This window comes from Suncus etruscus, chromosome X (assembly GCF_024139225.1).
Source record: "Suncus etruscus isolate mSunEtr1 chromosome X, mSunEtr1.pri.cur, whole genome shotgun sequence".
NCBI classification, from domain to species: Eukaryota; Metazoa; Chordata; class Mammalia; order Eulipotyphla; family Soricidae; genus Suncus; species Suncus etruscus.
Window position 1 is genome coordinate 111,508,205 of NC_064868.1, and position 25,183 is coordinate 111,533,387.

Here is a 25,183-nt window from a genome sequence, read left to right on the forward strand (position 1 = left end):
ATTAACAAATATTGTAATCATTAGCCTTTTTCAAAAAGTTTTGCATTTCTGGGGGAAAAACTATCTTACACACATACACACACAAACACACATACCCCTAACTTCTCTGATGGGATATTTTTTAAGTTTTGAAAAGTCCATTAACAAAGGCTAGGGAGATAGTATAGCAGCTAGATTACATACAGCTAACCTAGGTCTGAACCATGAATCCCCAAGCCTGCCAGGAGTGATCCCTGAGCCAGAGTCCAGAGTAATCCCAGAACATAGGCAAATGTAGCCCCCAAACAAAACAAAACAAAAAAAAGAAAAGATGTATTCAAAAAGAGATCTTTACTCACAAACATTCTCAAAATTCTGTCCATCAAATGACCTTGCATTGGTAGAATAATGGATTCCATATTTTAGTCTTTCTCCTCTACTCAAATCTGATGGTTTTCTTTGGGAAGACATATCCACGGACATTTACAGAAAGATTAAAAGAGGACTTCTGCCCAATTTTCTGTTCTGCCAGATGTGCAAAAAACAAAGCAAGGATCCGAAACCACATTGTGCTCAATTGTTGATGACCCAAGACTGACTGAACACTCGACCATTTCAAGGCTACATCTTGCTACCCTCCACCAGAGATGGAAAGGGATTTCAGAATCCCTAACAAAAGAAAATTCTAAATGAATTTCTCCTACGTTAAAGGCTACTCTCTGCAGGAATCATTAAAGGCAGTGGTGAGACCCTTCTATAATTTGGGTGTAATGCCACCACAGCCCTGAGCTAGACATGAGGAAGACCTTGTGGCCATCAGGCGAATTCCACTTATGCAACACCCAGTCCTCAGTCTGTAGTCCCTAGCTATCCATTACAGCCACCCCTACACTCCACAGGCCTGGCTCCCCACTACTATGTACTCACAGAACACACAGGCAGTACACACCAGGGACGCTCTCGCTATCCCTCAGTAAGTAACTGCCATCCAGACCCGTGGCCAGCAGGAGTCTCTCCCCTGTCTCCCGGCTGATGTTGCCATGATACACGGTCACTGTGTCCATGGCCTGGTGGGCTACTGGATGAAGCTTGGAGAACGAAGCCTGGAGTTGAAGAAGGGAAATGTTTCAGCTTCAGTCAGGCAAGAGCCTGTCACTTGTACAGCCAGTTGTACAGAGAGGAGAGGGAGATGCATACCAAACACCAAACAGGATGTTCTGTACCAACCTTAAAACCTCCTCCCTCCTCACACTTCAATCAAAACCAGCTCAGCAATTCAACAACTCAGTAAGTGTCCTGGGTTTACACTCCACCAGACTCCATCACACCTTCTGCCACATTCCACAACATTGAGTTTACTAGCAAGAAGGACCCATCAAGATTTAGAATACATTACCAATGTAAATCCTTGTATCCAGACTAGAATGCTGCGCAGGTCCAAAACCCACAGATCTAAACACAAGCTTAGATGGTTGGGGTCACTACAGAGCTCAACTAGGGCTTAACTAGAAGAACCTACAGATTCAAGAGTGAAAAAAGGGAATTAGAACAAGTTCCTCTTTTCCGTTCTCTATTTCTTTTTTGTGGGGCCACACCCAGGAGTACCCAGGGTTACTTCTGGCTCTGCACTCAGAAATTACTACTGACAAGCTCCAGGGATGATATAGGATGCCAGGGATCTAACCCAAGTTGACCTCATGCAATGCAAACACCCTACCCTCTATACTAGCGCTCTGGCCCCCTCCTAAGGCAGTCTTGATTCTGACTTTCTGACTTTTCTTGTCTTTTAATCAGAGAACTCAAATTTTCAACTGAGGTCCAAAAATCAGCCTATGTCTCAAGATCTTCTAAATGTTTCTTTTTCATGGGTTTTCAAGAGAAGTTTCATTTCATTGGTGGGTGCTTGTCTTTGTGTGGGTTTGTCTGTGCCCTCTGATGTATAGGAAGCAACTTTCAGCATCTGAAGCAGAAAACTTGTTTTGAGTTGCATTTGAAGAGTTGATAATTGTGCTGTAACCCTTCCCTTGTGTTGTTAATCGAGGACATATTTATACTCCAGTTGATATCAAATTGTCATTAATTTTTAAAATTGCTCAGCCTTCTCTAATGAATATTGGTTCTATTTAAAAATGTGCTCTTAGATAATGTTTTCCCCAAATTTCCTCCATTTTCAAAGTTCCTACTATCAAAATAAGACTTTATTTAATGTTTGAAGCCAAATCCTATTAAGCATTTTCTTTTCATTGTAAAAATTACCTTTAATGCTGGTGTCCACAGAGCTGAAATTATATTATACTGTTTCTTCCACAACTTTGGTCTAGTTCCTTGAAAATATGTCAAGGCTGGGAACTTGACAGAGAGAACAATTTTAAAGCCTTCTGTGTCCTATCCTTGGGTTGGATATACAGAGATGCTTTGCATTATAGTCATATTTTTGCTCTATCCTCATTAGAATTGAGAACATGCACCACAGAGACTGGTACACATCGCAAAAAATAAGATCAATGCTGGCAATTATGTGGGAAGAAACAAACTCAAATTCACTACTGGTAGAAATGCCATCTAGCTCAGCCTTTTTGGAAAACAAAAATATAGATTCCTCAAAAAACTAGAACTTCGGCTCCCATATGATCTTGTTATACCATTCCGAGCGAGGGGTATGTACCCTAGGAACAGAAAAACACAATACAAAAATACCTTCTGCACACCTATATTCAATGCAGCACTATTTACAATAGCCAGAATCTGGAATTAACCTAGGTGCCCGACAACAAATGAATGGCTAAAGAAACTGTGGTACATATAAACAATGTAATACTATGCAGTTGTCAGGGAAAAATGAAGTCAAGAATTTTTCCTATACATAAATGGACATGAAAACTATTATGCTGAGTGAAATAAGTCAGAGATAGACACAGAATATTCTCACTCATCTGTGGGATTTAATTAAAATAAAAAGCATTATTGTAATAATACTCAGAGTCAATAGATATGAGGGCTGGACGGACCTGCTCATGATGAAAAGCTTACCACAAAGAGTGCAGTTAGAGAAATAACTACACTGACAACTATCATGACAATGGTAGTGAGAGAGAGAAATAGAATGCCTGTCTCAAAGACAGGCAGGAGTTAGGGAGAAAGGAAATAACGGGCATTGATGGTGGGAATGTTGCACTGGTGAAGGGGAGTGTTCTTTTCTATAACTGAAACCCAACTACAAACATGTTTGTAATCCTGGTGCTTAAATGTAGATATTATTATTATTATTATTAAAAACAAATAAAAGCCTGAACTAGGAAAAATAGAATTGAGAACAATTACCTAAGATTTCATTGGCATCTTGTAGTTAACTGTCTTTCTTGATTAAAGCATGCCTAGATTAAGTATGTCACCTTCCTAAATAAGCCTTCAAGCCATTTGCAACACTCAACCAATAGCTAATACTTCAGCTGTTGAAACTGAAGAAATGGAACCAACCTGATGAAGAGTAATTTCAGGAAGAGTCTTTAATGGATGACTCATTACTTCAAGAAGATGTTGATGAAGAAGAGGACAATGAATCACATTCTTGGAGAAGATGATTTGACTGATCATTGATCTACATATGCTAGAACTCTATCTGTGTTTTATTAGTATTACCTAATGTACTTTTACACATTTGTAAAAACCATTTTTGGTAAAATGTGATAAAGATGGATTTCACAAATAGAAAAAAGAAAAATACCTTACATTCTGATCCTGTATTTTGAAAGATTGGTGTTTGCATTTTATTTCAGTAAACAATTGTTAAAGATATCACATTAAAACATGCAATGTTTTTATTACATACTTCTAATGAACATTACAGAACTTTGGGTCCTTTGTAATTTAATATATCTGAAAACCTATGACCAATGCTTGTTATAACTTAGAAATTTTTGTTTTACTCCAAATATAGAATGAATATAAATTTTAATGTGTTTCAAAAGTAAATATCTAACATAGTACTATAAATAAGGTCTCCTGTCTATGTATTAATAATATTACATAGTAGTATACTTTGGCTTTACTATGTATTAACCTTTTGTTGAACTTGTGTATGTATTTTGCCATATGCATTTTAATGACAGTGGTATATGATTGCTTTGCCTATGAGTCCCTATGAATTCAGATGTGAAAAATAGTGAAATGGTCTCTCAGAAGAAAAAAAAACAATGACGAAAAAGATATCTACAGATAACTCTGAGGAACTAAACTAAGATTCTTTCATCATATTCCCACTACTTCCCTCATTTGGAGCTTACTTCATTTCTCACTCTTTTGTGTGTTTTAGGTTAAGTAAAATGATATGCTATATGAATGTGTGTAATAATGTTAGTGAATTAAGAAGTCAATCTTCCCTGAGCTCTATATATTTTGAGTGATCAAATGACATGCCCAGAATTATTCATTGCAGTAATAGAATTTCAATAATTAAAGAATATAGGGAAGGGCAGTCCTCATTTAGTCCATATGAGTAACAGCCCACCTGGGCTGTGATAACATTCAGTGTCACATAGGTAAACACAAAACCTAAGCTTTTTGTCTCTGAAGAGCCCTGAACAAATTATCCACACACTTAAGAACAGAGAAACCTAGATCTGACAGCAAAAGTATACCATACATTCTTCATTTCATTCTCTGTTTTGTTCTGTGTTGCTAAAATAGCATACCTGTCAAAGCAGCCAGGTATGCTGGGGTTCAGCACAACTAAAACTCTATTAAAAAAAAGAACAGATAAATTATAAGGTAATAGTACAACTTTCACATCCAGTACCTCCTTGTCATCTTACGAGCAAGCTGACAGCTGAGCCAACCCACAACTGCAGTGTTGATCAAAAATACTGACATCTTCACTCTAGTGCTCTACAGGTACTAAACTTGACTTTAGCAAATTTAAAACTTCATATTGAACTTAAAATGTACAGAAAGATGGCTCTGTTGTATCTGTCTTTTCTGACCATATACAAAAGAGAGACACAGGGGAGGGGAACTAATTATGGGAACCATGACGATAAAGAATTGAAAAGAATAGGCTAGATAGAGTTCACAGTGTATAAGGTGCTTGCCTTAACATGGTTGACCAAGGTTCAATCCTTAGAACCATATAAGAGTCCCCTGAAAAAGTGTCTCAAAGTACAGAACCAGGCATATTCCCTGACTATTGCTAGATATGACCCAACAAAAACAAGTGTTACCATGAGTAAAAATAGGGCAGGGCCTTGCTGCAAGCCAGGTAGTGTTCTAAATCCTGCTTTCCCCTACTGAACACTGCACAACTGACACACACCACCTGGCATGGGCAACCAGGAATGAACTATTACTTCTCCCTCTCTTCCCATATTTGGATAATCTCATATCTTCTATTGATCAGGCTCCTGTATAATGATCCCATTCTCACCTGCAATAAATGAACACCAAACTGCTCCAGGAAGATCTCTGGAGTCTTTGCACCCTGTCTTCTGAGCTCTTCCACATGGCCATTTGCCCACCACCACTGAACATTGAAGAATGAAGAAAGAAGGAGGAGAAAGTGTAGGAGGAAGTTGAGGAGGAGAAGGAGAAAGAGGAGGAGGCGGAGGGGAAAGAAGAAAAAGAGAGAAAGAAAGAAAGAAAGAAAGAAAGAAAGAAAGAAAGAAAGAAAGAAAGAAAGAAAGAAAGAAAGAAAGAAAGAAAGAAAGAAAGAAAGAAAGAAAGAAAGAAAGAAAGAGATAAAAGAAAAATCAGAGGAAGGAAGAAAGGAAAGAAAGAATTGGAAGAAAGGGCCCTAAATACAAGTTTAATATACTTAGAAGCAGAACAGTATTTTTTGATGTGTCTCTCCCCTACCAAAACTTGTATTCCATTATGACAAGTAGTTGATTCACACTGCCTAGTTGATGTCTGGTCAATCTTAGATGCTAAATGTTTGTTATGTAAGTGGATAGATAAATGATCATGGTATTCTCAAGAAAATAAAATAAATACATACACATTTGGTTCTACATTCTACTGCTGGACTTTCAATTGGCAAGATGAATTGGAAGAACTAGAGGCAGTAAGTGTTGAATTACACTTCTTGCTTTGCCACTAAATCACTTCCTTTGAGCCCTACTTTCTCTCACTATCAAATAGTAGTTGAAATAGATGACCTTTAAGGCCACCTCCAGCAGAAACATTCATGCTCCATAGGAAAGCCAAGAGGCCTTTAGTGAGAAGTAGGGGAAATCAACTGAGTTCATCTGTGTAAAAGCACGAAGAGCTGGTTAGTCAGACACCACCCAGAAAAAAAGAGTTTTATTCTTTTTGTGTTTAAATGACCTAAGACATTTAAATCATGTTGTAGAGGAAAAGTGCGTCCCAGATTAAAGCAAACAACCTTTTTGACTATGGATGGCATTTAAATCAAATATAAAAGCTTTGAGAAACTGTCAGTCAAGGTTGAAAGTGTCTTCTTATCTAAACTTGTCACCTTCTGAGCTCTCTGAGAGGTGACAAATTTTGCATGTGGATGTCCTGTCTGAGGTGCTAATTGTCTTCCTTTCAAATGCCCTAGGCTACTCTCAAATCCAGGTAGATACAAAGGAAGATACCAAGGGTGGTCAGTTTTATTGAGTGAATCTGACATTTCAAAATCTTTTTCTCTAACCTTTCCAAACTAACTTTGTTCTTCAACTAGCTCATCTATAGGTGTGAATTCTCCCCTGACAGTGTTATGATGGTGTTACCCGTGGTGAGTTTACACATTCAGCACTTAGTAAAATTCACTTCCTCTACCAAAATGAGAAAAGAAAAACATTTCTAATATAAGAAAGAAAGAAAGAAAGAAAGAAAGAAAGAAAGAAAGAAAGAAAGAAAGAAAGAAAGAAAGAAAGAAAGAAAGAAAGAAAGAAAGAAAGAAAGAAAGAAAGAAAGAAAGAAAGAAAGAAAGAAAGAAAGAAAGAAAGAAAGAAAGAAAGAAAGAAAGAAAGAAAGAAAGAAAGAAAGAGAGAGAGAGAGAAAGAAAGAGAGAGGGGGGGGAGGGAGGGAGGGAGGGAGGGAGGGGGGAGGGAGGGAGGGAAGGGGGAGGGAGGGAAGGAAGGAAGGAAGGCAGGAAGGAAGGAAGGAGGAAGGAAGGAAAGAGGAAGGAAGGAAGAAGGAAGGAAGGAAGGAAGGAAGGAAGGAAGGAAGGAAGGAAGGAAGGAAGGAAGGAAGGAAGGAAGGAAGGAAGGAAGGAAGGAAGGAAGGAAGGAAGGAAGGAAGGAAGGAAGGAAAAGAAAGAAGAAAGAAAATAAGAAAGACCTGATCATGCCTGGTTTTATCTAGGAGGCTATGTTTATTTCCTTTGTAAGTGAGAAACTAGAGACATGATTGATAAGTTGTTTATTTAAGCCTATTTAAAATGTAATATTTGGGGCCAACATTTATGTATCTATACAGATCAGATGCTGTGTGGTATTTAAGTTTGAGAGAAGAAAAGCAAATATTTGACTTACTAAAGAAGGTAAACAAGCAAATAGACAAGAAAAGTTGTGCCAGTGGAAATGACAGTGCTCTTCAACTCAATTTATATTCCAGAATGACATGACCTACATGTGACAGGAAGTTATTTATCTCTGTGTGTGCTATGTACAGCTCCTTTTAATTGTCCTAATTTTATCTCCTTCATGGACCAAAGGGTGTTCCCTTCTTCTGATGACAAATCTGCCTACTTCTGATGTTCCATTCTTGAAATAGAGCTAATATTTGTTATCTACATACTACAGTCCAAGAATTCTTGAAAGCACTTTGTATGTATTATGTGACTTGCTGGAGGGGAGTCTAGGGGATAATATTTGATGGTGTGCAGGGAACCATGTGCTTTGAAAGATCAAAACTGGGCCTCCCACATGCGAAGTGTATGATAATCAAATGAGCTATCTGTATGACCCCTATGAAGCAAATATAATTGTCTTCATTTTATCGATGGGAAGCTAAAATTAGGTAGCATTAGTGTCAGGACCAGATTTTGATCATGAGTCTCTGCCTTCAAGTCCTGTGCATTTCACGACTATCCTCTTTTGCCTCTCCCTCCCCAGTATTAATTCTGAATAGGCTAGACTTCTGACACTATAAAGCAATTACATATTTAGTTGCTATGATCTTCTTAGACTTCAGAAGTTCCAACTTTTCTCATGTCCTGTCTTGCAGCATGTCTACATCGAGCTAGATGCCTTAAAGAACAGATGCATTATTCCAGGTTATACCTCATTGCTTAGTATATCTTAGAAGACTTTTACAGTCAAGGTCTATTTGTCCTGGATTATGGGTTTCAACGCTAGATCATAATGTATATATCTACAGTACTGTAATATGAAATATATACATTTGGTCATAATCCTATTTTCTGGACCAAAGCTCTTAAAACCTTTGAAATTGTAATGAAAATGGTTTTTTAGTGTCTGTTAGTTGAATGAAATAGCTCTTAGAACTCAAATAAGTATGAGGGCTGCTTTTCAGAAGAACATCCCTATAATTAGAGGGTTAAATTTTTTAATCATGAAATTCTCCTATACCTGGATGGACATGGAAACTATTATGCTGAGTGAAATAAGACAGACAGAGAAAGATAGACACTGAATAATCTCATTCAACCATGGGATTTAAGAAAAATAAGACATTATTGTAATACTACACAGAGACAATAGAGATGAGGACTGTAAGGACCTGCCCATGATATGAAGCTTACCACAAAGAGTGATGAGTGCAGTTAGAGAAACAAATACACTGACAACTATCATGACAATGGTAATTGAGAGAAATAGAATGCCTGTCTGGAATACAAGCAGGGGTTGGGGAGGTGAGAGTTGGGGGCATTGGTAGTAGGAATGTTGCACTGGTGAAGGGGAGTTGTCCTTTTTTATAACTGAAACACAACTATAAACATGTTTGTAATCATGATACTAAAATAAAGATATTAATAAAAAAATAAAAATAATCAAACCAACTATTTTATTTTAATTTACATTGGGTTGTTTCATAAATATTTATAGATCATAATAAAGAATGTGAATTTTCTAGAGTTTAAAAAATTCAGTCCCACCACCTTCTAACCTCAGGGGAAGGAAAAGGATATAAAGGCTGAATCAGTTGCGAATGACCAATGAGCTCATCAATCATAGCTGCATAATGGAGACTCTATAAAAGCCCAAAAGACAGAGTAACAGAGGATGTATTCCAAAAAAGCATGAGGTCTCTGCCCTTTTTGTGAATCTCGTGCTCTACTGAATATCTTTCATCTGGCTATTTCTAAGTTACTTTCTTTTGAAATGAGTCAGTAATATTTTAAGAAAAATACCTTTGCTAAGTTTTGTTCAGCTCTAGTAAATTTTATTTTATTTTATTTTATTTGTTTTTGGGTGGATATATATCCAGAAGTGTTCAGGGAACACTCTGGCTGTGTACTAGGGGAATGTTCCCAGTAGGGCTCAGAGGATAGATGGTGTAGGAGACGAAACTAGAACCTCCTATATGGAAAGCATGTGTCCATCCCATTGAACTGTCTCTGCAGTCCATTCAAGTATTCATGGATTCCAAAGAAAATATCATGGAAATGTCTGGATGCTAGGCATCCAGAAGAATAGATAACAGCCTAGAAAGATAGAAATCTGACATCATCCAGGAAGGGTGTCTTTGGAATCTTTCCTGATCAACACGTTGTTGATCAAAATCACAAATAATTACCTGGATTTGCAATTGACATCTGAAAATGCAGGAGGCCTGGTCAGTCTTGTGGAACTGAGGCTTCAACTTATGGAATCTTGTGCTATTTCCAGACATTAGAACTGAGTTGAATTCTAAGACATTAGATAATTGGAGAAATCCCTCTCCCTGACACCCACATACATATTGGAATTAATATAAAACCTATATACCTTCTAAATTATTATAACCCTGGGGAATTTCATTTTTTGAAGTTGACAGAACTTTATTCTGACCAGATCTGGATGCTGGAGGAAGCTTTTATTACTCAATCAAGGTCACTTCTCAGTTTTTATTTTATTTCTGCCTTCGAAGAGAAAATGAAATGGCCTAATTGATGTGCCTGAATGAAATTTATGATATGCCTGGAACCTAAGAGACATTCAAACTTCATTTTTTTACTAGCTAGTAAACTTTTGGAATACAGCGATAATATATTCCCCTTTGCACAACCACAACCCTGATATGGTACCTGCATATTTATGTAAGTCCTTGTTTGCCTTGCATCTTCCTTTCCAGAGAACCTTTGCAAAGTGTGGTTTCTGTGAGGAGTATGTATGTAATGTTTTGTAGTCTTATTTCGCATTCATCATTTACTAGTATCTATCCTGTGGTCTGTCGCATTTTGGGTTATAGGAACAACTCTTAATAGCTCACACCTTGACACCTGACAGACCAAAAATACATCATGTAGATCTTTTGGTTTCATCAATCCAGTTTTCTTTTAGATTTTGATAATATTTTTCTACCTCCCTTTATCCTATGTGGGGCACTGTGGATTTATTAGTGTAAGAAATATTACTTTCTAAAGAAACAAAACTTTGAAAGATACAGCTTTCCTTCTAAAAATCTGTTATCTGTCTTGGGAACTCTATTACAAACTGAAAGAAAAAGACTAAAGCCCTGGGGACTTATTTTGTTTGTAACATTTTAATTCAAATATTTCTAAAATAACCTTTAATGTTTTGAAATGTGGGTAATTATTTTGATATAGTCACCACAAGAACCAAAATGTAGCAAATTAATGAAATGAAAGGAACTATAAACAGCTTTGTAAATAATAACGAAACATTATAACTCAGCAAACAAAATAACTAATGGTAAATTTCAAAATGCATTTTATGTTTTTCAAAATGCATTTTATATTTACAGATGCAACAATGCATTATTTTCCTTCTCAGTAATAAATATTTCACTTAAAAATGCTAGACACTTGTTTGCTCTTTAAGTCCTTGTTGTCCCTTGAACACATTTGTCATCTGTCTCTTCTTGCTTTTCCATTCTAGTGAAGCCAGTATTCTCTCTTGAACATGTACTTCTCTCTTTCTCTCCTCCTCATAACTTCTACATAAGTTTAAATAAAAATTATCTTTCAAAAAATGGTAGACACATTGATCAGCAGACGATTCAATAGAATGATTCTCACAAACAGGTCATATATGATCTGAAGTTTTAAAACAGACTAGAAAATATCATAAATTGTAATAGTAAAGTTATGAAAATCATAATACTTAACAATATTTAATAGTACATAGTAATGCTGAGTCACTTTCTATCCTAGAACCATTATGGCTCATTGAAATTCCAAATAAAATATATGTATCCAGGAAAAAAATTAAAGTGAGATTTAATTTTCTAAAACACAAACAAAGCCCTCACAAAAGAGCTGTTTTTCATCATTTAAAAACTATTTGGGTATGGTTTAAAGCTGTCTACCACAAATTTAATCACAGGTTTCTGCCTTGTGTGTAAATATTTTGTAATGTGGTGCAGAATGAAAAAGAGAACATAAGATAGTACTTATAAACATAAAAAAACTGAGAAATGTCATGAGTGAAGCTGTAATATTGCATATTATTTTTAAATAAAACAATAAACTTACCTAGAAACCTTTTCATTTGCTGCTGGCACCATTTAAAATCATTTTTTTCTTGTGGAAGTTTTACACCTCAAAATGCTACACACTGAACTTGGAATCTTTTAAAACCCTTTATCACTAGCTAATATTTAGCATATAATACAGCTACTAAATTTCTGCAGAAATAATTCTTTGCTTGTGTTTCTAGTTTATAGAAGTTTAAGAAGGCAGTGAAAATAAATTCTAGATAATATTACAAAGAGCCTAGTAAAATGTCCATTTACCTTGTATCCAGCTACATGTAATGAAAACAGCAACACTAATAATAGTATTTATTAAATCCTAACAAAAGTCCTAAACCCAAGTGGCAATTGACTGTTTTTATTTATTTTTATGTTCAATAAAAATTTTATTTCCATTTGACAAAGCAATGATATTTATAATATTAAGTTTTAAGCTACCATTATTCATTTTAAAAAAGTGTGCTAGATGATTGTTTATGCCAACTCCATTTTTTTTGGTAATGGCTAATTCCACATTTATATATTAAAGATGAAAGCTGCTGGAAAAATCTTCAAATGCACAAAGTTGTTCCTTTTTCTTGGCAATTAAAAATGCATAATCATTTAAAATGAGTACACATTAAGTTAGCCTTTTGTTTTCTTATACAAATGATAAAAGGAACTAGTCTATTCTGTTTAAAACTCAGTACCATTAAATTTCTCTAGCTTCTTTAAATGAACAGAGCTAGTACATAACAGAATGTTGTTATCTATTCTAAAATGTTTACAAATATTATGATATTAAAGTTCATTTAAATTCCTTTCAAAATCAGGCGTCAAAGGTTATAGACATTGAGGGCCAATGTAATGGCAGTCTTCTCAGGATGATCCTCTTGGAAAAGGAAGAGGAAGTCAAAGTCAGCAGGTTATGTAAACATAGAAACCACAAATTTTAGTACCAGACTATTGCCAACTGTCAGACTGAAAATATGACAGACTGAAAACCACAAATTTTAGTACCAGACTATTGCCAACTGTCAGACTGAAAAAACTTCAACTCATATTCCATGGCCCAGGAATTGTAATCTTATGATTAAGTCAGATAAATGATGATAATTAAAAATTATATACTTCTTAAAATATAGGGATCTAGTACATTAATTAATTAATTAATTAATTAATTTTTGGTTTTTCGGTCACACCTGGCAGCACTCAGGGGTTACTCCTGGCTCTACTCTCAGAAATCGCTCCTGGCAGGATCAGGGGACCATATGGAATGCCGGGATTCGAGCCACAGTCCTTCTGCATGCAAGGCAAACACCTTACCTCCATGCTATCTCTCCGGCCCCACATTATTTTATTTAAGGTGTGATCAGAATTTTAAAATATAAACACGATAATTGTCAGATTCAGTTCTTTGTTAGATACAAACCACTAATATTGCATGGAAATGGGCTGTTTTAAATTAATATTTTAAAATTTTTTGTCATAAAAACATTTTCCCTAGTATGTTTATTTTCAAATGGTGTAAACCCTACCTACACGATAATTGTCAGACTCAGTTCTTTGTTAGATACAAACCACTAATATTGCATGGAAATGGGCTGTTTTAAATTAATATTTTAAAATTTTTTGTCATAAAAACATTTTCCCTAGTATGTTTATTTTCAAATGGTGTAAACCCTACCCTCTGTTATTATGAATATACTTTTCCTCCAAAATCTGTTGGAGACTGTTTGGCATAACTAAAAGCCCATTTTACTAAAATCAAAATGGAGTCTCTGAAAGTCTGAGCAAAAGTGCCTACGTGACAATTAGCAGGAGCTGCCAGCCTAAGCAGCTAGCAAATGTGGCCTTTGCCCTTGGACCTAAAAAAAAGGGGAGTCACTGCATACCTCAGAGCTAGGGGAGTCGACCACAGGCACCAAGATGTTCCCATAAAGATAGAGGCTGGTGGGCCTGGGCAGAGATTAGATCTTATACTTCGTTGCTCTAACAACTTGGGCCTCATGATTGATGAATGCCAGCTTCGTGATGTACAGCCTTGTTAATTTTGATAAAACATGATGTGCCTGTGGAAAGTTACAATTATTCCAAGAATGCCTTGCCCCTTTCTCTTTGTTTGGCCTGACTATAAAAGGCTAGCCCCCTCCCAAAATAAATGGACTCTTGATCGGAACTTTTCGCCTTGAGTCTCCTTGTTTTCCCAATCCCTCTTTTCTTTCAAGCCGGAATCCTCTTCGTGAACCGTGAATAACTGTTGTGGTCTCCAGCCTCTCCCACGGGTCAGGATCGAGGTCCCTGGGGGGCCACAAAAATCCACTAAATTCTAAATGGAAAACAATGATAACCATTATGTACATTATTTTAAAAAGGAAAGTGTATTCAAATCTGCCTTGAAAACAAGAATTCTAAAGCCAATTTGCATAAAAATGTATCACTGAAATTAGTAGGAAGTCTTACAATTTTTTCTGAGATTGATATTTTCACACTCAGTATTTATGTTAAGAAAGATTAGTTAACAGTTATGCTTTATAACATTTCAGAAAATAGGTAGAGCTATTACTCGAGTACAAAGTTTTATAGAAAAGTCCCTATTCTAGTGGTATTTTATATTTATATTTGTGTTGATGGTACATATAGCAATATATCACAGTACTAATCTTTTTTAAGGACTGCTTAATTGATGGGTCATATAGTTTCATGCTACCTAAAGATTAAAAGGTTTTGCCTTGGATTGGATAGTATAGCTTTAATTATATATCACCTTATTAAAAAATCTAGGAAACTTTCTAAAATATCAACTTACTTTCTCCTTACTGTATTTAAAATAAACTATTCAGAAAATATTTAAGTGAAAGATTCAGTTATTTTCCTTTTCCATGAGTTTTTAGTTTAGTGCACTGTACTTTCAGTTCCACTGCAGTGGTCTAACATTTAATTACATTTTAAATGTTTATTTTCCTTGTTTGATTCTGAAAACAGCCCATTTCCATGCAAAAGGAGGCATTTATTAAAATTACACATTTCAACTTAGAAAAAACTTCTAAGAATACATGCTAAATATTAAAAACTGAAATGGAAGTGTTTGGTGCCATGAAGTTCCTTAATTTTAGATATACTCTCATGATATTTTTATATCAAAGGTTTTATTTATAATAACCATTTTACTCTTAACAAGTCCAGATGAGGGGACCAGTTTCCTTGTCTTCACTGTTTTTGCTTTCACTTCCACTATTAACCACTTTTTTTTTACCTCCCTTCTCCTATTAACCACTTCTTTTTTTTTTTTTTTTTTTTTTTTTTTTTTTTTTTTTGGTTTTTGGGTCACACCCGGCAGTGCTCACGGGTTACTCCTGGCTGTCTGCTCAGAAATAGTTCCTGGCAGGCACGGGGGACCATATGGGACACTGGGATTCGAACCAACCACCTTTGGTCCTGGATCAGCTGCTTGCCAGGCAAACGCCGCTGTGCTATCTCTCCAGGCCCTATTAACCACTTCTTTTTTTTTTTTTTTTTTTTTTTTTTAAATTATCTTTATTTAAACACCGTGATTACAAATATGATTGTAGTTGTATGATTTCAGTCATGTAAAGAGCACCCCCCCTTCACCAGTGCAACAGTCCCACTACCAATGTCCCAAATCTCCCTCCTCCCCACCCCACCCACACCTGTACTCCAGACAGACTTTCTTCTTCCCTCATTCATTCACATTTTTTGGATAGTTCTCAATGTAGTTATTCCTCTAACTGCACTCATCACTCTTCCTGTCATAAGCTTTAAAATATTTCTTAATATTTTAAAATATTCCATAAACATAGACTTGCTTTAATTTTCATCTTCGAAAACCTTGTGGTTTAAGAGATTAAAACCTGAGAGGAGGGGCCGGAGAGATAGCATGGAGAAAAGGCGTTTGCCTTTCATACAGAAGGACGGTGGTTCGAATCCCTGCATCTCATATGGTCCCCCGTGCCTGCCAGGAGCGATTTCTGAGCGTGCAGCCAGGAGTGATCCCTGAGCACTTCCGGGTGTGACCCAAAAGCCAAAAACAAAAAACAAAAGCCTGAGAGCAAAATCCCTGGTTTTGAGTCCAGGTTTCTCATTTATCACTGACTTTGTAAAAGTTACTGAATTTTTTTTCTTTTTTTTTTTTTTTTTTTTTAAGATTATTTTTTTTTCTCTTTATTTGGATATTTTGATTACATAAATGATTGTGATAAGGTTTCAGTCCTATAAAGATCACCCCTCTTCACCAGTGCAACATTCCCGCCACCAAAGTCCCAAATCTCCCTCCATCCCACCCCACCCCCACCTGTACTCCAGACAGGCTTTCCAGTTCCCTCATTCATTCACTTGATTATGGTAGTTCTCAGTGTAGTTATTTCTATAACTGTGCTCATCACTCTTGTGGTGAGCTTCATGGAGTGAGCTGGTGTTCCAGCTCTCCTCTAATTGTCTCTGAGGATTGTTACAAAAATGACTTTTATTTTTCTTAAGACCCATAGATGAGTGAGACTATTCTGCGTCTCTCTCTCTCCCTCTGACTTATTTCACTGAGCATGATAGATTCCATGTACATCCATGTATAGGAAAATTTCATGACTTCATCTCTCCTGACGGCTGCATAATATTCCATTGTGTATATGTACCACAATTTCTTTAGCCATTCGTCTGTTGAAGGGCATCTTGGTTGTTTCCAGAGCCTGGCTATTGTGAATAGTGCTGCAATAAATATAGGTGTGAGGAAGGGGTTTTTGTATTGTATTCTTGTGCTCCTAGGGTATATCCCTAGGAGTGGAATAGCTGGGTCGAATGGGAGCTCAATTTCCAGTTTTTGAAGAAACCTCCATATCGCTTTCCATAGAGGCTGTACTAGACGGCATTCCCACCAGCAGTGGATAAGAGTTCCTTTCTCTCCACATCCCCGCCAGCACTGATTGTTCTCATTCTTTGTGATGTGCGCCAATCTCTGTGGTGTGAGGTGGTATCTCATCGTTGTTTTGATTTGCATCTCTCTGATGATTAGTGACGAGGAGCATTTTTTCATGTGTCTTTTGGCCATTTGTATTTCTTTTTTATCAAAGTGTCTGTTCATTTCTTTTCCCCATTTTTTGATGGGATTAGATGTTTTTTTTTTGTAAAGTTCTGTCAGTGCCCTGTATATTTTGGATATTAGCCCCTTATCTGAAGGATGTTGGGTGAATAGTTTCTCCCACTCAGTGGGTGACTCTTGTATCCTGGGCACTATTTCTTTTGAGGTGCAGAAGCTTTTCAGTTTAATGTATTCCCATCTGTTAATCTCTGCTTCCACTTGTTTGGAAAGTGCAGTTTCCTCCTTGAAGATACCTTTAGTCTCAATGTCATGGAGTGTTTTACCGACATGTTGTTCTATATACCTTATGGTATCTGGTCTGATATCAAGGTCTTTAATCCATTTGGATTTTACCTTCGTACATGATGTTAACTGGGGGTCTATGTTCGCTTTTTTGCAAGTCGCTAACCAGTTCTGCCAGCACCACTTGTTGAAGAGATTTTCTCTGCTCCACTTAGGATTTCTTGCTCCTTTGTCAAAAATTAGGTAATTGTATGCCTGGGGAATGTTCTCTGAGAACTCAAGCCTATTCCACTGATCTGAGGGTCTGTCTTTATTCCAATACCATGCTGTTTTAATAACTATTGCTTTGTAGTACAGTTTAAAGTTGGGGAAAGTAATGCCTCCCATTTTCCTTTTCCCTAGGAGTGCTTTAGCTATTCGAGGATGTTTATTGTTCCAGATGAACTTCATAAGTGTTTGATCCACTTCTTTGAAGAATGTCATGGGTATTTTTAAGGGGATCGCATTAAATCTGTATAATGCTTTGGGGAGTATTGCCATTTTAATGATGTTAATCCTGCCAAGCCATGAGCAGGGTAAGTGTTTCCATTTCCGTGTGTCCTCTCTTATTTCTTGGAGCAGGGCTTTATAGTTTTCTTTGTATAGGTCCTTCACGTCTTTGGTCAAGTTGACTCCAAGATATTTGAGTTTGTGTGGCACTATTGTGAATGGGATTGCTTTCCTGACTTCCATCTCCTCCCTATTATTATTGGTGTATAAAAAGGCCATTGATTTCTGTAGGTTGATTTTGTAGCCTGCCACCTTGCTATATGAATCTATTATTTCTAGAAGCTTTTTGGTGGAGTCTTTAGGGTTTTCTAAGTAGAGTATCATATCATCTGCAAACAATGAGAGTTTGACTTCTTCCTTTCCTATCTGAATTCCCTTGATATCTTTTTCTTGCCTGATCGCTATAGCAAGAACTTCCAGTACTATATTGAAGAGGAGTGGTGAGAGAGGACAGCCTTGTCTTGTACCCGAATTTAGAGGAAAGGCTTTTAGTTTTTCTCCATTGAGGATAATATTTGCCATTGGCTTGTGGTAGATGGCTTCAACTAGATTGAGAAAGGTTCCTTCCATTCCCATCTTGCTGAGAGTTTTGATCAAGAATGGGTGTTGGACCTTATCAAATGCTTTCTCTGCATCTATTGATATGATCATGTGATTTTTATTTTTCTTGTTGTTGATGTTGTGTATGATGTTAATAGATTTACGGATGTTAAACCATCCTTGCATTCCTGGGATGAAGCCTACTTGGTCGTAGTGTATGATCTTCTTGATGATGCATTGGATCCTATTTGCCAGGATTTTGTTGAAGATCTTTGCATCAGCATTCATCAGGGATATTGGTCTGTAATTTTCTTTTTTGGCAGCATCTCTGTCTGGTTTTGGTATCAAGGTAATGTTGGCTTCATAAAAGCTGTTTGGGAGAGTTCCCTTTTTTTCAATTTCATGGAAGAGTCTGGCTAGGATTGGTAGTAGCTCCTCTTGAAAGATTTGAAAAAATTCATTAGGAAAACCATCTGGGCCTGGGCTTTTCTTTTTTGGTAGATGTTTGATTACAGTTTCAATTTCCTCAGTAGTGATGGGGGTGTTTAGATATGCTACATCCTCCTTACTTAAATGTGGAAGGTTATAAGTGTCCAAGAATTTTTCCATTTCTTCTAGGTTCTCATGTTTTGTAGCATAAAGTTTCTCAAAGTAGCCTCTGATTATCCTTTGGATCTCTGCAATTTCTGTTGTGATCTCCCCCTTTTCATTTCTGATACGGGTTATCAGATTTCTCTCTCTCTCTTTCTTTGTGAGTTTTGCCAATGGTCTATCAATCTTGTTTATTTTTTCAAAGAACCAGCTTCTGCTTTCATTGATCTTTCGGATTGCTTTTTGGTTTTCCACTTCATTGAGTTCCGCTTTCAGCTTTATTATTTCCTTCTGTCTCCCTATCTTTGGTTCATTCTGTTGGTCATTTTCTAATTGTTTAAGCTGCGCCATTAAGTTATTCAGGTATGCTCCTTCTTCCTTCCTGATGTGTGCTTGTAGAGCTATAAATTTTCCTCTCAGGACTGCTTTTGCTGTGTCCCATAGATTCTGGCAGTTTGTGTCTTCATTATCATTTGTTTCCAGGAAAGTTTTGATTTCCTTTTTGATTTCATCTCGGACCCACTGGTTGTTCAGTAGCAGGGTGTTTAATTTCCAATTGTTAAAGTTTTTCTTCTGTGTGGCTTTGTAGTTCACATCTAATTTCAGAGCCTTGTGGTCAGCAAAGGTAGCCTGCAAGATTTCTATCCTCTTGATTTTATGGAGGTATGTTTTATGTGTCAGCATGTAGTCTATTCTGGAGAATGACCCATGTACATTGGAAAAGAATGTGTATCCAGGTTTTTTGGGATGGAGTGTCCTGTATATATCTACTAGTCCTCTTTCTTCCATAACACTTTTCAGGGCTAGTATGTTTTTGTTGGGTTTCAGTCTGGTTGACCTATCAAGTGTTGATAGGGCTGTGTTGAAGTCTCCCACAATGATTGTGTTATTATTGATTTCTTCTTTCAGATTTGTCAGTAATTGTATTAGATAATTTGCTGGTCTCTCATTGGGTGCATATATGTTTAATAGTCTGATTTCTTCCTGTTGCACATATCCCTTGATTAGTACATAGTGTCCATCTTTGTCCCTTACCACTTTTCTGAGTATAAAGTTGGTGTCATCTGATATTAATATGGCCACCCCAGCTTTTTTCAGGGTGTTGTTTGCTTGGATAATTTTCTTCCAACCTTTGATTTTGAGTCTATGTTTGTTCTGACTATTCAGATGTGTTTCTTGTAGGCAGCAGAAGGTTGGATTCATCTTTTTGACCCATTTTGCCACTCTGTGTCTTTTAATTGGTGAATTTAGTCCATTGACATTGAGGGAGATGATTGTCATAGGATTTAATGTCATCTTTGTAGATAAGTTTGCTGTGTTTGTTGGTCTCTCTTGTCTTAGAGTAGACCTGTCAGTTTTTCCTTTAAGGCTGGTTTATCTTCTGTGAAGTTTCTGAGCTGTTGTTTATCCGTGAAGCTGTGTATTCTTCCTCCAAACCTGAATGTGAGTCGGGCTGGGTGCAGTATTCTTGGGGAGGCATTCATTTCATTCAATCTTGTCACAATATCCAACCACTGTCTTCTGGCCTTGAGAGTTTCTTGTGACATGTCTGCTGTAAGTCTTAGGGATGCTCCTTTGAATGTAATTTCCCTTTTTGATCTTGCTGCTTTCAGTATTCTATCCCTATCTATGGGATTTGTCATTGTAACGAGGATGTGTCTTGGTGTGTTTTTCTTTGGGTCTCTTTTAGCTGGTATTCTTCGGGCATGCAGTATTTGATTGCATGTAGGCTTTAACTCTGGGAGTATCTCTTTGATGATGTCTTTGACAGTTGATTCTTCTTGGAGATCTCCTTCCTGGGTTTCTGGGACTCCAATGATTCTTATGTTGTTTCTGTTGAGTTTATCAAAGACTTCTATTTTCATCTCTTCGCATGCCTTGAGTACATTTTCCATTGCCTGTTCGTTTGTCTTAATGTTCTTTTCCAATTTCTTCTGTTGTGTTGAGCTTTTCTGCATCTCATCTTCCAGTACTCCGATTCTCTCCTCAGCTGCTGATACCCTGTTGGCGAGGCTATCCATTGTGGTTTTCAGTTGAGCAACCGTATTTTTCAGATCTGTTATTTCAGTTTGGAGTTTTCTGATTTCTGTTTTTGTGTTCTCTTCAGATCGATCTATGCTCTTTTTGAGGTCTACAAACATATTCCATATTTCTACTCTAAACTCCTTATCTGAAAGGTTAATCAGGTGGTTGTAATTTATTAGATCAACCGAGCTTTCGTCTTCATTCTCTATGGATGGTGTTTGCCTGCGAGTTTTCCCCATTGTCACGCTTGTAGTGTGGTTTTTCCTGCGTGTTGTGGTGGGGTTCATTGATTAGGAAGAGTTCGCGGCTGCAAAGGGAAGCGAAGCGGCTGAGCGCTTCTGTTGCCTCTAGTTGCAAGTCCTCAGAGTGAACAAAGGCAGGGCAAGGTAGAGCGATCCTGCAGCCCCAGAATGCAGCTGCTCACCAGCTTCAAAATGCAGTTTTTTAGGGGTGCACTCCCTAGGCCCCTGAGGAAACCTTCGGAAGTTCAGAAGCACAGTTTCAGGCAGACAGAGATAGGAGTTTTCCCCGAAGTCCTCAGAGTAAACAAAGGCAGGGCAGGGCAAAGCGATTCCGCGGCCCCACAATGCAGGCACTCACCAGCTTCAGAATGCAGTGTTTTTGGGGGTGCGCTCCCTAGGCCCCTGAGGAAACCTTCGGAAGTTCAGAAGCACAGTTTCAGGCAGACAGAGATAGGAGTTTTCCCCGAAGTCCTCAGAGTAAACAAAGGCAGGGCAGGGCAAAGCGATTCCGCGGCCCCACAATGCAGGCACTCACCAGCTTCAGAATGCAGTGTTTTTGGGGGTGCGCTCCCTAGGCCCCTGAGGAAACCTTCGGAAGTTCAGAAGCACAGTTTCAGGCAGACAGAGATAGGAGTTTTCCCCGAAGTCCTCAGAGTAAACAAAGGCAGGGCAGGGCAAAGCGATTCCGCGGCCCCACAATGCAGGCACTCACCAGCTTCAGAATGCAGTGTTTTTGGGGGTGCGCTCCCTAGGCCCCTGAGGAAACCTTCGGAAGTTCAGAAGCACAGTTTCAGGCAGACAGAGATAGGAGTTTTCCCCGAAGTCCTCAGAGTGAACAAAGGCAGGGCAGGGCAAAGCGATTCCGCGGCCCCACAATGCAGGCACTCACCAGCTTCAAAATGCAGTGCTTTTGGGGGTGCGCTCCCTAGGCCCCTGAGGAAACCTTCGGAAGTTCAGAAGCACAGTTTCAGGCAGACAGAGATAGGAGTTTTCCCCGGAGTCCTCAGAGTAAACAAAGGCAGGGCAGGGCAAAGCGATTCCGCGGCCCCACAATGCAGGCACTCACCAGCTTCAGAATGCAGTCTATTAACCACTTCTTAACTATACTTTCTTTGGACCCTGAAATAATTAGGAAATTTCATCACTGGTGCTTCAGTTTAACCCTTGGAAGAGAAAAGTGGTTTTGTGCAATCAACCTGGTATTCTAGTTTACAATTACAAACATGCAGAATGAAGATTTTTCTTCTTTTGATCCCTGGATGTAAGTGAAGTGGTCTACACAAGATCTTTACATTTTGGCAGATCTGTGCATAGACAATAGTATACCACAAAGAGTGGTGAACGCTGTTAGAGAAATAACTACACTAATAGCTAGCATGACAATGTTAAAGAATGGGAGAAGTAGAATGCCTGTCGCCAATACAGGCAGGAGTGGTAGAGGGGGGGGCATTGGTGGTGGGAATGTTGCACTGGTGAAGGGGGGTATTCTGTTTATGACTGAAACCCCACTACAAACATGCTTGTAATCATGGTGCTTAAATAAATATTTATTAAAAATAAAGAAAATAGTATACTTGGTCTCTAAATTTTCCTCTGGTTTGTACTGTGGCTCTCTCTGTAGCTGTGAAATAGTCTTCCAAGAATGATTGGATTTATTCAGAATAACAGGGGGTAGAGTTTACACTGTCATCCAGGTCTTTCTTCCAGAAATAATTCATCAATTCATTAAGAGATTCTGGAAAATATTGAGGACAAGGCATCCTATATCCTTATTCTACCTATTCCAGCACTTCATGGTTAACCATACCTGGATGTGGCACTCTGCTTTTAGGTACCACTTCTGTATATAGAATCCCAAATGGCCATACATCAGACTTGATTGTAAATCAACCATATAGTACAGCCTAAGGAACTATCCACTTAATTGGAATTTTTGCACCTTGTCTTGCTGTATATTCATTATCTTTGATTACTTTGCTAAACCAAAATCTGTCATTTTGTAAACCAGATATTCTCCTACAAGAATATTATCAGTTCAACGATCTCGATGAATATGGCTAATTCTTTCAATATATGTCATACCATCAGCAATCTTAGCAACCATATCAATCAGCGGTGGCAGCTTCATAGTTTCCATCTCCTTCCTTTATCAATTCTAAGAAACACCCTTTTGACATAAAATCAGTGACTGTGTAAATTGGCTCTGCAGAAACATCAGCATACAGTGGAACAAGTTGATCATGTCTTAACTTTTTAATTATATGAGTCTCTTGAAGAAAAGCCTCTGGCACACTGTGCCTGATTTTAGTGTTTGGGTTACTATTTTTGTGATTCCATTCAATGTTCCCATCCATACTTCACTGAAACATGTTGTTTTAGTTTAACCTCTACTTGAGTCGCAAAGATTCTCGCAGAATTTCCCAAGCATCTTTTCCAAGACTCTGAGTCTGGGGTTTCATGTTGGACACACGGCTGTTAACTTATCATATAAGACATCCACATGTTCTGTGTAGTGTTTTACCAGTTTCTGTGGGGCTTCAAATTGTGCTCTGGTTATGATGTAGTAACCACCATTGTCAAGTCTCCTAATTTTGTAGTGTTTCACATTATCATCCCTTACTTCACTACAGTCATGAATAGACAGGGGAAAAGCACTGTTAGTAGCTTTGTTCTCTCTCTCCTCTCTTTCTCTCACTTTCACTCTCTCTCAGAAAATACCTCATTAGTTCCCTGGATTCAGAAGTAATCTTTCAGCATTTTTCTTCCCATTTTGCCATTATGCCATTTTTCAGCCTGAATGGAATCTGTGGGGCCTACATAATTGCTAGGAATGTAGCCCTTTTTTTCCTGTGGTAATCCATCTTGCTTCCTACCAGTCTCCTTTCAAATTTTTAATTATTTGAAATCTTTGACCTTTCTTAAATGAAAGGTCCTCTGTGGTTATACCTTCATAATCATATAAGGCCACAAATATAGTAACACCACCTGTTAAATCAGCAGGATACAAGGTTGGCACCACTGAGAATGATGAAGATGCTCCTCCAAAAGGTGTTACCCCTGAGGATCCTCCAAATGGTGTCATAGAAAGACTGCTAAAATTTACAGATGTTCCCTTTCCTGAAGACGATGGTGTTGCTGCTATGTGTTCTGCTCCATACTGGTTGATGCTTGTACTGACAGGTTCTGGAGTGCTTTTGGTCTCTACTTAGTAGGACTTCTGTTCTCTTAATTTCTTTTTTTTTTTTAGTTTTTGTTTTGGGCCATATTCGGTGACACTCAGGGGATACTCTGAGCTGAGAAATTGCTTCTGGCTGGGGGGAACATTTGGGACACTGGGGGATCAACACGCAGTCCATCCTAGGTCAGTGAGTGCAAGGCAAATGCCCTACCGCTTGTGTCGCCGCTCCAGTCTCTGTTCTCTTAATTTTTAATGCAGCGCATTATTAAATATGACCTGAAGCTGCTGCACCTAGGGGTGGTGGGAGTAGGATGGAGGCAAGGCCCACGAAGCCCTCTTCCTCCACCTTCATTGCCCAGGCACCCATTAGCAGCAATGACTGCACAGCTAGCCCAGGTCTCCTCCTTTCCAGAGAAGTGAATTTCTGGGCTCCCCCATCATCAAGCTCCAATCCTCACCAAGCTCCAATTCTTGGACCCAGCTCCCTAGTAACTGTTTTTAACTAAAATTATTTCAACTTTGTGTGAGTGAATTTTATAAATATACACTTCCTTGATTTTAAATAAAAATAATTATTAAATAATGCTATCTTGTTACACATAATCTTACGAAAACTTAGAAAACTGTTTTCTACAGACCAGCAAATTGTGATGCGGATTGATGAAAACTCTTCTAACTAGTGTTTGGTATAACTTTATTTCTTCTAGAAAAGCAGATTATTAATAACAATAAGGATCCCTTTCACAGAGTCTAGCACAGTATCCAATGAATGCATGGGACACTGTGCATGCTGGCTACTTTATAAAATTAGACAAAAAACGCTAGAAAATCTATTGGCATTTTGTACCTCTAAAGTTGACTATAGGGATTATATTTTCTATTATCATTTTATGTGTCAGGAAGCTGAGCTGGGTGGGCTAACATCTGACCTATTAGAGTATTTCTAGCATTCAACAGTGAAATAAGAAGAGTTGTACTCAATGAATTGTACTAAATCCTTTGAGTATTTTTTAATATTTTAGGAATTAATTTTTTCATAAGGACGATTCTATATAGAGTGGTTTAGTGTACATATAGATTTCAGTCATAGTCTAAAACATCATTCTTTTTTGTTGTTAATAATATCTTTATTTAAGCGCCATAATTACAAACAAGTTTGTAATTGGG

The 25,183-nt window shown here is 37.7% G+C and overlaps 1 protein-coding gene and 1 pseudogene across 1 annotated transcript in view; both read right to left on the reverse strand.

The window, feature by feature from the left end:
* SH2D1A (SH2 domain containing 1A) overlaps window positions 1-1,043 on the reverse strand; it is a 47,977-nt gene extending 46,934 nt beyond the window's left edge. Inside the window, exon 1 of the mRNA XM_049767087.1 lies at window positions 907-1,043. Coding sequence (XP_049623044.1) covers window positions 907-1,043 — 137 coding nt within the window. The remainder of the gene's footprint in view (window positions 1-906) is intronic.
* Window positions 1,044-1,054: 11 nt separating this feature from the next.
* LOC125999009 (tyrosine-protein kinase Yes-like) lies at window positions 1,055-24,383 on the reverse strand (annotated as a pseudogene).
* Between the last annotated feature and the right edge of the window lie 800 nt (window positions 24,384-25,183).